We start from the raw sequence: 11345 nt of genomic DNA, 5'->3' as shown, positions 1-11345 counted from the left end.
TTCATTTTCTTCCTCTTATTCGACCGTTTTTTTTTGTTGTTTTTTTTTCCACCTCCACGGTTTCCCTCTCCGACGACTCGCTTGTACGGTCTCAGATAAAGACCTCGGCCTCTCTCGCGCGACGCTTCCATCGCGCGATTGAGACGTTACATTTCCCGCAATCGTTCTCTCTCAGCTTTTGCATGGTTTACAGCCGTCGCTATACCCGATGCTCCACCTGCCAGTGCTGCGACTGCACCTAGCAGTGGGAATATAGGTAATATACCGCCCCGTTTCCTCGGCACTCGAATTCTTCTCTTCCTCCAAGTAGTACCAATTTTTTTCTTGTTGTTGTTGTTGTTCTTTTTTTTAGCCGCTACTGCTTTCTTCATCGCGACAATATTATGTAATCCCAAGCCAAGTTTACGCTTAGCATTCATCGATGACCATACGGCTGCGGCGACCGCGCGTTCACCCAATGTCGCGTCTCTTGCGGCAATACGTTCACGCGCTCTCCTCGCTAGCACTTTATCTGCCTGATGACGCTCTGGTAGATCCTCGTTGTGCCAATATGCTAAGTCGTGATCGAGACAGGTCTCGTCCAGCGGATTTATACCACGATCGCCGCGCTCCAATCTTTCGCGAAGTCGAGTACCGGGCCCGCAATAATTGTAACCGGGCACGTGCAGCTCAAATGGCAATTTTTTCAAGACTTTATTGAAGAACGATCCAGACATTTAGAGCAACTGCTTCTCTTGCTGACAAACGTAACAGTCTTTCATCCGTCTCGGTGGTCCTTCGTGGTGAGTGGTATTAGGTAGATTGTAGTGTTGCAAGCAATATTGATATTGCTGCACATCAGAGTCCGCGCGAATGTGCCGAGGTAATCTTTCCCACACACTCGCGATACTGTCTGGAAAGTACCCCAGCAATACGATCTTCGGTATGTGTTCGAGCTGATGATTCGTCAAGTTCTGCAGGGAATCGACGACGACTAGCATGAACGCCATCGTAATGGCAACTGACCGAATAGTTCCGTAAATCGTGAAATATAAATGAACGATACAGCTGTTCCCGAAGGTTAATAGCGAGGATGCATTTCGTGAAGCACGTGCCGACTATTCGCGTGACAAATTTGGATGCTCACGATGCTACCACGCAAATAAGAAAACGCCACGGATCGCTATTACCATCTACGATACGCTGCATAGTTTGCGGACCGTCGAATTGCGGTAAGACAAACGTGTTGCTGAGCCTCATAGAGAGTCCGCACGGTGTGAGATTCGAGAACCTGTACGTCTACTCGAAGTCGCTGCAGCAACCGAAGTATCGATATCTGGAGCAGCTTCTGCAGGACACGGAGGAAATTGGTTACTTTCCATTTTCAAACAATTGCGAGGTTGTGAACGTCGCGGATGCAAAGCCGAACTCCATTTTCATATTCGACGATGTGGCCAACGACAAGCAGGACAATATAAGGGACTACTTTTGCATGGGTAGACATTCCAACATCGATTGCTTCTACCTCTGTCAGACTTATGCGAAAATACCAAAGCATCTGATACGAGATAACGCAAACTTGCTAATAATATTTAAGCAGGATGGAACTAATCTGAAGCATATTTTCAACGATCACGTCAACAGTGATATGTCGTATGAGAAATTTGTCACATTGTGTTCGACCTGTTGGAGTCGTGATTACGGTTTCTTAGTAATAGACAAGGATAGCTCTCTGAAGAACGTTCGATATCGCAAAGGTTTCAACGAGTACGCCACGATCGAGTTAACGGCCTTGCGAGTGTCAGGCCGGTAAGGTTTCACGATCACGGCATTGAGTGTTAGTTTGATAGTGGAGTGCAGGCCGTTCGGATCACCGTGTCAGGTCGGTTAAAACCCGTGTCGGTTCGGGGAAAGCTGTTGTATACAGCATCGCAACAGGTCGGTTAAAAACCGTTCAATTCGAGGAAAGCTGTTGTATACAGCATCGCGATGGATGAAAAATCGCTTCTGAAGAGGATCGCCAAGACGAGCGAGGTCATTCGCGACAAGCATCGTGCCTTGAAATCGGAGAAGGCGATAATGGAGAGCAGTTTGAACGAGACATTCAAGCCGATAGTCGATCCATTGAAGAAACTCGTTTCTCAAACGGAGGATAACACAAATAATAATAATAATTCGTTTGTCAACAATAAATTGAAGAGGGGAGCCTACTTCACATCGACACCGTATAAACGAGCAAAGAATCTTAGTATTAGTATTAGTGAAACTATTACGAATCCATTGGATTTCATGACCGACGACGACGACGACGAGTCTTCTATAACCGATCAAACGTCGCCCGATTCGAAAAAAAGTTTGCTAGAAAAATTAAATATTGATGAAAAAAATGAACCAGGCTTGTTTGAACATGTCTTTCAACATATTCGATTTCATCCGATCCCTGGCAAGTATATTAAATTACTTCTGACCGATAGGGATAACTTGATTGATCGTGCTTTTGGACCTCTTTATAAAAATGATCAACTGACGCTTGGTAGATGTAAATTTGAAATAAGTCATGAAGGAGATATCATACTCGATAAGACGTTATATACCGGTACAATAGGTACTTATGAACTAATTTTCATGAGAGAACCCAATCGAGCCATTAAAAAACCCGACGATTTGGAACAAAACAAGAGTATTCTCAATCAAACTAAAGCGCATAAACTGTTAAACGATAGTCTAAAACAAACCAAGGGTAATAAAGGTGCAAAATATGAAGAAATTATGAAACCATTGCTATTGGGAAAACCTATGTTACCGCCTGATCGGTTACCATCAACATCAGGCGCAAGAAAATCGTCAACGTCTGACGCGTCAACATCAGGCGTCAGTAAAGCGTCAACATCATCAAAAAAAAAGGGGTAAAGGTCTTATGCGTGTCACCGAGGGACCAATCAACTACGTACATTAGAACGATCCGAATGAATTGATCGAACGTTTGAGACTATTGATCGCATCGGTGGCTGCCGGTAATACGAGTCATCACAACGAGATACAGTCGATAATCGAGGAGTTGCGCGACGAGGATCTTATCGTATAAAGAAAGTTGCACGTTACATTCTTACCTCAGTGTAATATCAACGTCTTTCGGTAGTACGAGGTAAAAAAAAAAAAAAAATTAAATGTCTGATTCCTGCTGTTGTGAAATTTACATTTGTTTAACATACATCGTAGAATGTATACTCTCGACATTACGAGCCATCAAAAAGAGGAATAACGAGCAACAACAAGAGACTAAATTTTGAAAAAAAAGTGACAGTAGTGCATTTGAAATGTCGATAAATAAATTTGGAATTGGACTGGATGGTGAGAGTAGGAAACACTTTCACGAACCAAATTTAGAACATTTACTGCTCGAATTTAAACAATATTTGACAATAACATTGAATAAACATAATGAACAATTTGAGAAAAAGATGGACCAAATTTTGCAAACAATTTGTGAAAAATTGGATGATAAAGTGAGTAAGGAAGATCTGATACGTGAAACACTTAGCAATACTTATAAATTATAGAAATCTGTCCATATTTGAAAAAAAAATGAGGAAAGAAGAGATACAGTTGGTGGAGGAGCTCCATGCACCGGCGAGGATAAATTTTCCACGCAGAAGAGTCATCGTGCGTGGCTTCGACGATCTCTGGCAGGCCGATCTTGTTGATATGCGCAATTACGTCGATGCGGGTCACCAGTACATTCTCACTGTAATCGATACCCTCTCGAAATACGCTTGGTCGGTGGCATTAAAGACCAAGAGCGGCAGAGAAGTGACGACGGCAATGACGAGAATCCTAAAGACCGGCAGATGTCCGAAAAATTTACAGACCGACAACGGCAAGGAGTTTTACAACGGTGATTTTCAGGCGTTGATGAGGAAACGCGGGATAAATCACTACTCGACCTACAGCGTGATGAAAGCGTCGATAGTCGAGCGTTGGAATCGTACGTTGAAGACGGAAATGTGGAAACGATTTACGCTGAACGGCAATTACAAGTGGCGCGCTATGCTGCAAAAGTTGGTGGATGCGTACTGTACGAAATGGTGCGCCGAAACTTAACCTAGAAATCTGTTGAGGAACAATGGGAAGGTTTGCCTTAAATAAAAAGAGCGAAAAATTGTCGGTTGACAAGAGGTGGTTTATTAAAATAAATAAATAAATATATACAAAGTTTTACAATAAAATTGCACGTAATGTGTTTCACGCAATTTACAAAGATAGATTTTCGCACTTTTAAAGGTGCCGCGCAATTATAAGTTTTTCTAGGGAATTTCCTGCCGTCAGAAGTCCTAGGGAATTTGCCTCGGAGAGGTTTCCTCCCACTACCCGACTCCTCGAGAGCCTTGGAAGAGAACTAAGGAACACTGTTCCAGGCGAGCCCCTGGAAGGCAGTGTTGAGGGGGTAGGAGAGGGGAGTGGAAGGCCGCAGGAGAGAAGTCCTCTCCTAGGATGGCGGTGGGTGGTTTGGTGATACTTACAAAAACCGAAGCAAAGAATGCCTAAAAAGGCGTAGATGGCCTGGTGGAGGCGCTGGTTGGCCGTGGAGGCGCTGGTTGGCCGTGGAGGCGCTGGTTGCCGTTGAGGCGAAGGTGGCCGTAGAGGCGCTGTAGCCGGAAGGCTTCAAAAGTAAGAGGCGGAGCTTGTCGTTGCTGCTGTCGCTGCTGCTGCTGAGCTGCTGTCGAGCGTGATTAGGCTGCGATGGGTCCTTATCAAGGACCCATCTATATAGTTGTGCGATGCAATTTTCGCTAGCGTGAGCGATCGTGGTGCTGGCCACCTGGTGGCCGAGCGAAACCAGTGTCGCTACCGCGGCGTGCCAGTGCCTACGAGGCACGCTGGCTCGCCGCGGAGCGAGAGAGACGGGTATAGAAGCCCAGACATGCAATCAGTAAAATGCTGTTTTGAGCCGTAAAAACAGATTTTATCGAAAAAGGCTGTTTAGACATTATAGAAAGTAAACATTCGGGGCTATGCGTAGCTATGCTTATTTCTAGGAAATTGTGAAAATGAAGGGAGAAACGGTCGGGAGGAACTATTCGAGGGTTCGCCCAAGCGCGATATCGGTGTTCAGTTCAGCTCCTGAACGCAAGATAGATAGAAGAAAGAGTGAGCACGGACGCTGGCGGTCCTTGAGCTTTTCTGCTTCTTCTGATTTCGAACAAACTCCCCCCGTTGACACGATGGTGTCAAAATAAGGATAAAAGAAGTTGTATAGACAACAAACAATTTTTATTAACAGAATAAAGTAAAAAAAAAAAAAAAAAATATAAAACAGATAGGGACAATAACAAGAGTGAAGCTCAGTGCTTCGGCTTCAGGAGAAGGCTGGCACCCCTCAGGGCAAGAGTGGGAGACCACTTCAGGATAATTTTACCCTGAGGGGCCCAGGCCTTCCATTTGCGGCATTTCAATGCCGATATGAATGGCACCGCGATTTCTTGACCAAAGGCCCTGATTATGATTTTGTGAGCATTGCGCTCGACTTCCCTGGCACTGGGATCGTGGAGAACTCCTCCAGCCCAGTTGGTCGGCGCAATGCTCACGGTGGACGCGACGGTAGGGCGTTGTCGCCGTGGTCGCATGAGCGGTTCTGGTGGTGGTGGGGTTTCCTCCTTTCTCTCTTCCAGGTCAAAAACCTTCTGGAGGTCAATTTCCTCCAAAGGAGCGTGGAGCTCCAAAACGTCATCTTCCTCCTCCTCCTTATACCCTACGCCCAATAAATGGGCCCACGGGTTGTCCGCCATGAATTAATTGAAACTGTAGTGAGTAGAAGAAACCATAAGTTGCTGGGAACCTTTTGAGGAGAAACTCACAAACAGATACGGTATGGCGGCAACCTGAAGAGTCCCAGGAAACCCGGAACAGGAAAGGAACAACCTGGGGAGTCCCAGAAAGTTCAGAAGAAAAACCAAAATGGCGACCTGGGAAGTCCCAAGAGGCCATAAGAGAAGGCTATTTAGGAGGAGAAGTGAAGACAGAGAGAGAGTGGTTTAAGAAGGAAGCTTGCAAAGTTGAGAAACGCTGCGTTGTATCTCTTTTTTTGCTGTTTTAATAGTGGCAACACGAGCAAGCCCATCCACCCCAGAAATAAGTTTTAGTATCCGACCCCATGTCCATGTACGAGGCGGATTGTTTGGAACTTTAACGAGAACGATATCTCCGACTTGAAAGTCCATGTTAGCGTTTTGCCATTTAGGCCGATTTTGTAAAGTGTGAAGGTATTCTGAAGACCATTTCTTCCAGAATACTTCTGATATTTTCGTAACGGATTGCCACCGATTGAGAGTCGACTCGCGAAGATCAAGCGTGGCGAATTCCGGGGGGGCTAAAAGCGGCCGTCCTATCAGAAAATGACCTGGGGTCAACACGTCAAGCGACTCGAGATCGTCGTGCATACGAGAAATCGGACGAGAGTTGAGGCAGGCCTCAATTCGCGAGAGGAGTGTGGTCATTTCTTCAAAATTAGGCACGAAAACACCGATAGATCGTTTGAGATGGTGCTTCATGCTTTTAACGGCGCTTTCCCATAAACCGCCCCAGTGCGGAGTTGCGACAGGAATGAATTTCCATTCAATTTCACTGATCGGTTCAGTGTCTTGAGAGCGAGCGATCTCTAATGATGATTTGAAAGCGCGCGTAAGTTCAGCATCTGCCCCTTGAAAGTTTAAGCCATTATCCGAGTAAATTGCGGCAGGTTTTCCGCGACGAGAGATAAATCGAGCTAACGCGGCGAGGAAGGCCTCGGTATCGAGTCTAGACACGAGTTCAAGGTGAATGGCGCGAGTAGCCAAACACACAAAAACTGCTACGTACCCCTTAACCGATTTTGCATTGCGACCATGATGAAGTTTAATGGAAAAAGGCCCGGCATAGTCCACTCCGGTGTTCTCGAAGGCGAAACTCCGGGAGACCCGAGCTGCCGGAAGAGAACCCATGAGTTGAACCCCTAATTTAGCGCGTTCACGAACACATGAGGTGCATTTATGAACCACCGATTTGACAAGGTTGCGAGCATTAATGATCCAAAACTTTTGGCGCAGTGTAGCCAATGTTAACTGAAGTCCCCCATGAAGAGTATCTAAATATGTTTGGCGAATTAAAATGGACGCGAGATGGCACTCAGGCAGTACGATCGGATGTTTCGCGTGTTCCGAAAGATTCGCGTTCCGTAATCGACCTCCCACCCTCAAGATTCCACGGGAATCCAGTGTTGGATAGAGAGGAAGCAACTTTGACCGCGTGGGGACCCTTTCCCCTTGCTGTAAAGCGGCTAATTCCTTAGCGAACTGTGCTCGTTGCACCACTTTCACTAAAGTTTCGACAGAAAAACGAACTTCGGAGACCGAGAAGGCTAAATCCGAGTGCGTACTCTGTTTACGTGCATGATTGACAAATCGAATGACGTAAGCCATAACGCGAACGAGTTTATGCCAAGAGGAGTATTTATCCAAAAACCAACACTGATCGACACCCACGTGAACGTTCAGATTGGTTTTGCGACTCTCTTCAGAGGTTTCGTAAACCTGAATGTCATGAGTAGGCTGTTCACGAAGGAATGCTGGCCCTTGCCACCAGAGTGAGTCCTCAGTGAGCTGTTTGGCGCTGATTCCGCGTGAACAGAGGTCCGCGGGATTGAGTTTAGTATTTACATAGTGCCATTTGGCATTCGGAAGTTGCGTTTGGATAAGCGATACGCGATTAGCTACGAACGTCTTCCAATTAACCGGTTGTTTAGCTAGCCAAGCCAAGGTAACTTGTGAATCCGAGTAACACGTAATAGAATCGAGATCTCCGGTTAGACTGCGTTTCACATGAAGAATAAGTTTGGTTAATAGTGCGGCAGCGACCAATTCCAATCGCGGGATGGATGTAGTCTTGATCGGCGCGACCTTGGTTTTAGACATAACTAAATGTACTGAAATCTGCCCGTTGGATGCAGTAATTCTTTCGTACACTACGGCTCCATAAGCGAGTTCAGACGCATCGCAAAATTCTAAGAGTTCACGTTTGATCGTAGTCAGAGTTTGACCAGTCCACCGTGAGATGCGCAGGGTGCGTAGATCCTGAAGTTGATCATAACACGCAAGCCATTTCGAACGAATAGGATCTGGAATCTCATCATCCCACGCTAATTTTAGCAACCAGGTTGATTGCATTAGTTGCTTTAAAACGACCGTTACCGGTGAGATCCAACCCAACGGATCGTAGATTTGGGCGTTTTCAGACAGCAAAACGCGCTTGGTAAGAACGAGTATCGACGATGGAGACACGAAAAACCGGAAATGATCGTGTACATGATCCCAAGCTATCCCTAAAATCTTACCCGAATCCGAAGGGTCTTCAGAGAAAACGCGCGGTTCGGATGGCTCATTCACGGAAGACCGTGACTCACTAAATGCCCATTTGCTCAAGGAAAATCCTCCTTTTGCCAATAGGCGAATCAGTTGATCCTGGGTTGCTTCTAGCTGCTCTGTGTCGTGAGCACCAAAAAGGATATCATCTACGTACGTAGAATTGAGCAAAACATTTTGTGCCAAGGGAAAGTCCCTTCCATCACAAAATGCTAGTTCGCGTAAGACACGCGAGGATAAGAATGGCGCAGGCCCAGTGCCGTACGTCACCGTGTTGAGTTCGAAGGCCTGAATCCCACCAGATTCAGTCTTCCACAAAATGTTCTGATACTTGCGGTCCTCTGAGCGCACAAGTATCTGACGGAACATTTTAACGATGTCTGTCACACCCACGTGTCTAAAAGCGCGCCAATTCATTAATATACGTGTGATATCCTGTTGAAGCTTGGGGCCTATAAACAACGTATCGTTGAGCGAGACACCGGACGAGGTTTTAGAAGATGCGTTAAACACGACGCGAATCTTCTCCTTCTGATTTTCTATCTTAAAAACCGCGTGATGAGGTAAAAAGACTCGAAAACCGGAATCTAAGTTAATGGGAGACATGTGTCCCAAAGATTGATACTCGCGTAGAAATTGAGAATAGCTATCTTCCTGAGAGGGAGACCTCTCCAATTTACGGAGTATGCGTGATAATGTCTTTTCCGCGGCGCGGGAAGAAGACCCTAAACTAAGTTTCGATTCCTCAGACCGGAAAGGTAATGCTACGACAAAACGACCGGAAGGAGTACGAGAAAAAGTATTTACAAAGTGCTGTTCACAGAGAGAGTCCTCTGTGGACACGGATTTTACTTCTGGAACTTCTTCCAGTTCCCAGAAGTCACGAAGCGTTTTTTCGAGGCCGGAACAATGATGAACGGTTAACGCGCTATGTCGGACCGGACTAGGCAGAACCCCAGAAACGAGCCATCCGAAAATCGTCTTTTGTGCAACTAAAGATCGATCTGGAGAACGAATTACCGGACCTTCGATCAACGCAGGAAAATAATCGGCTCCTAATAGTATGTCTATTGGAGCTTTAGTAGCTGCGAAGTTATCTGCTAATTCTAGCTCGCGAAGTTGTGGAAACATGGACGGAGAATACGTCGGCGGAGTGTAACTCGTAATTTTCGGCAAAATTAACGCAGTTACATCCAGAGAAAGACCACGACGAGCGATAGAATGCAGTTTTAATTCGGTTTCTGCCCGAACTGTATGAGCAGAGTCTCCTGTGACTCCATAAATGGTAGCGGCGATACGTTTACGTTTAACGTGAATCTGTTGAGCTAAGTTTTCCGTGATGAATGACGTTTCAGATCCCGGATCAACTAAACCGCGTACCAGTACATGAGAACCATCGTTGGTCTCAATTCGAGCAGAGAAAGTAGCTAAAAGAACCGATCTAGTATCAGTTATGCTCAGATGTGAAACTGCATTTGAACAAGAAGGTTCAGGATCCACGGCGGTTCGCGACGAAGGAGTAGTCTCCTTAGGTTTGCTCCCCCCGGTGCCTAACCTCTCGAAATGCAATAATGTGTGGTGCAATTTGTTGCACTTACGACAGCGCGACGAAGAATTACACGAGGTACAACTATGTCCTGGACGCAAACAATTTATGCAAAGATTCTGCGAAAGCGCGAATTTAGACCTAGCATTCGGGCTTAAGGCAAGGAAGTCCTTACATTGGTATATCAAGTGATTGCTTCCACAATGAACACAATTTGTTTTATCGACGCCGGCTGTATGTGATTTGAACGTTTTTTCTGATTCCCTTCTAGAAGTCTTTGGTTTTACGCCGATTGATTCTAGCGTATTGATATGGCAGGACAAAAATTCCAAAAATTGAGCGTAAGTAGGGTAGTCCGTACTGCTCCCTAGTAATTTCTCCCATTCTAACCTTAATGAATTGTCCAATTTATTGGTTAAAATGTGTACTATCAGAGGGTCCCATCTATCGACCGAATAACCCATGGCCTTAAGTGCGTCTAATGCTACAGCGACTGAATCCCGAATGGTTTTAAGTGAGTTCAAATTATCCCCATGAGCTACTGAAACTTGAGTAATTCTATTTAAAAAAGTAGCTGTGATCAATCGTTTGTTGGTATAACGCGAAACTAAAATACCCCAAGCCACGGCATAGTTTTCACTAGTGACCGCCAATGATTGAATGATTGAAGCAGCCTCCCCTTTTAAACTAGCTTTTAAATAATGGAATTTTTGAACTCCCGGTAAAGCTGGATTGTCGTGTACAATAGAGCGGAACGTTTCAAAAAAAGTTGACCACTCTGAATAGTCCCCTGAGAATTTTGGCAAGTCAATTATTGGAAGACGAATGTTGGAAACATCGGCTGCTGATGCTTTAGGCCCGGCTGCTTCCGAACAACGTAAGTTCTCTAATTGTTCCAAAATGTAACTTTCTGCCACATCAAACGCATCCAATGCTAAGTCGTAAGTGCCACGTATAACATATTCAGATTTACTGAAATCAGCAGACTTAAATGCTGCGCAAATCTTGGCATGAGTTATATGTAACTCCGTTAACCGTTTCCCGATGGTGGCTAGACGTTCTTCAAGGAAAGGAACCGTAAAATTCTTCACGCCGCGTTTTTTAATGTTTGTTAAAAAGCGGCTGAACTCGCCTTGGAGCGTAGATACGAGAGCCATAAGCTCGAAAACGTCCTCTGTCTTCGACATCTCGAATTCTTACTCAAAACAAAACCAAAATTCACCAACAGCTCCAAGCAAAGCCGACAACACCAAATGCACTCAAACGTTTTGCCGGATATCCGGCTCGAAGGACCAAAAATTTGTACGAAATGGTGCGCCGAAACTTAACCTAGAAATCTGTTGAGGAACAATGGGAAGGTTTGCCTTAAATAAAAAGAGCGAAAAATTGTCGGTTGACAAGAGGTGGTTTATTAAAATAAATAAATA

At 45.3% G+C, this 11345-nt stretch overlaps 1 protein-coding gene across 1 annotated transcript; it reads right to left on the bottom strand.

Annotated features, from left to right (window-relative positions):
* Window positions 1-6011: 6011 nt before the first annotated feature.
* Window positions 6012-11105, bottom strand: LOC136775031 (uncharacterized). The gene has a single exon (XM_066729506.1). The coding sequence runs from the start codon at window positions 11103-11105 to the stop codon at window positions 6012-6014; it is 5094 nt and encodes a 1697-aa protein (XP_066585603.1).
* Between the last annotated feature and the right edge of the window lie 240 nt (window positions 11106-11345).

Source organism: Prorops nasuta, unplaced genomic scaffold (genome assembly GCF_024137725.1).
Source record: "Prorops nasuta isolate Cenicafe-Biocafe unplaced genomic scaffold, Cenicafe_Pnas_1.2 PNAS00007, whole genome shotgun sequence".
In the NCBI taxonomy this organism is placed as follows: domain Eukaryota; kingdom Metazoa; phylum Arthropoda; class Insecta; order Hymenoptera; family Bethylidae; genus Prorops; species Prorops nasuta.
The sequence above is the reverse complement of the archived record's forward strand: the minus strand, read 5'-3'. Positions and strand labels throughout refer to the sequence as shown.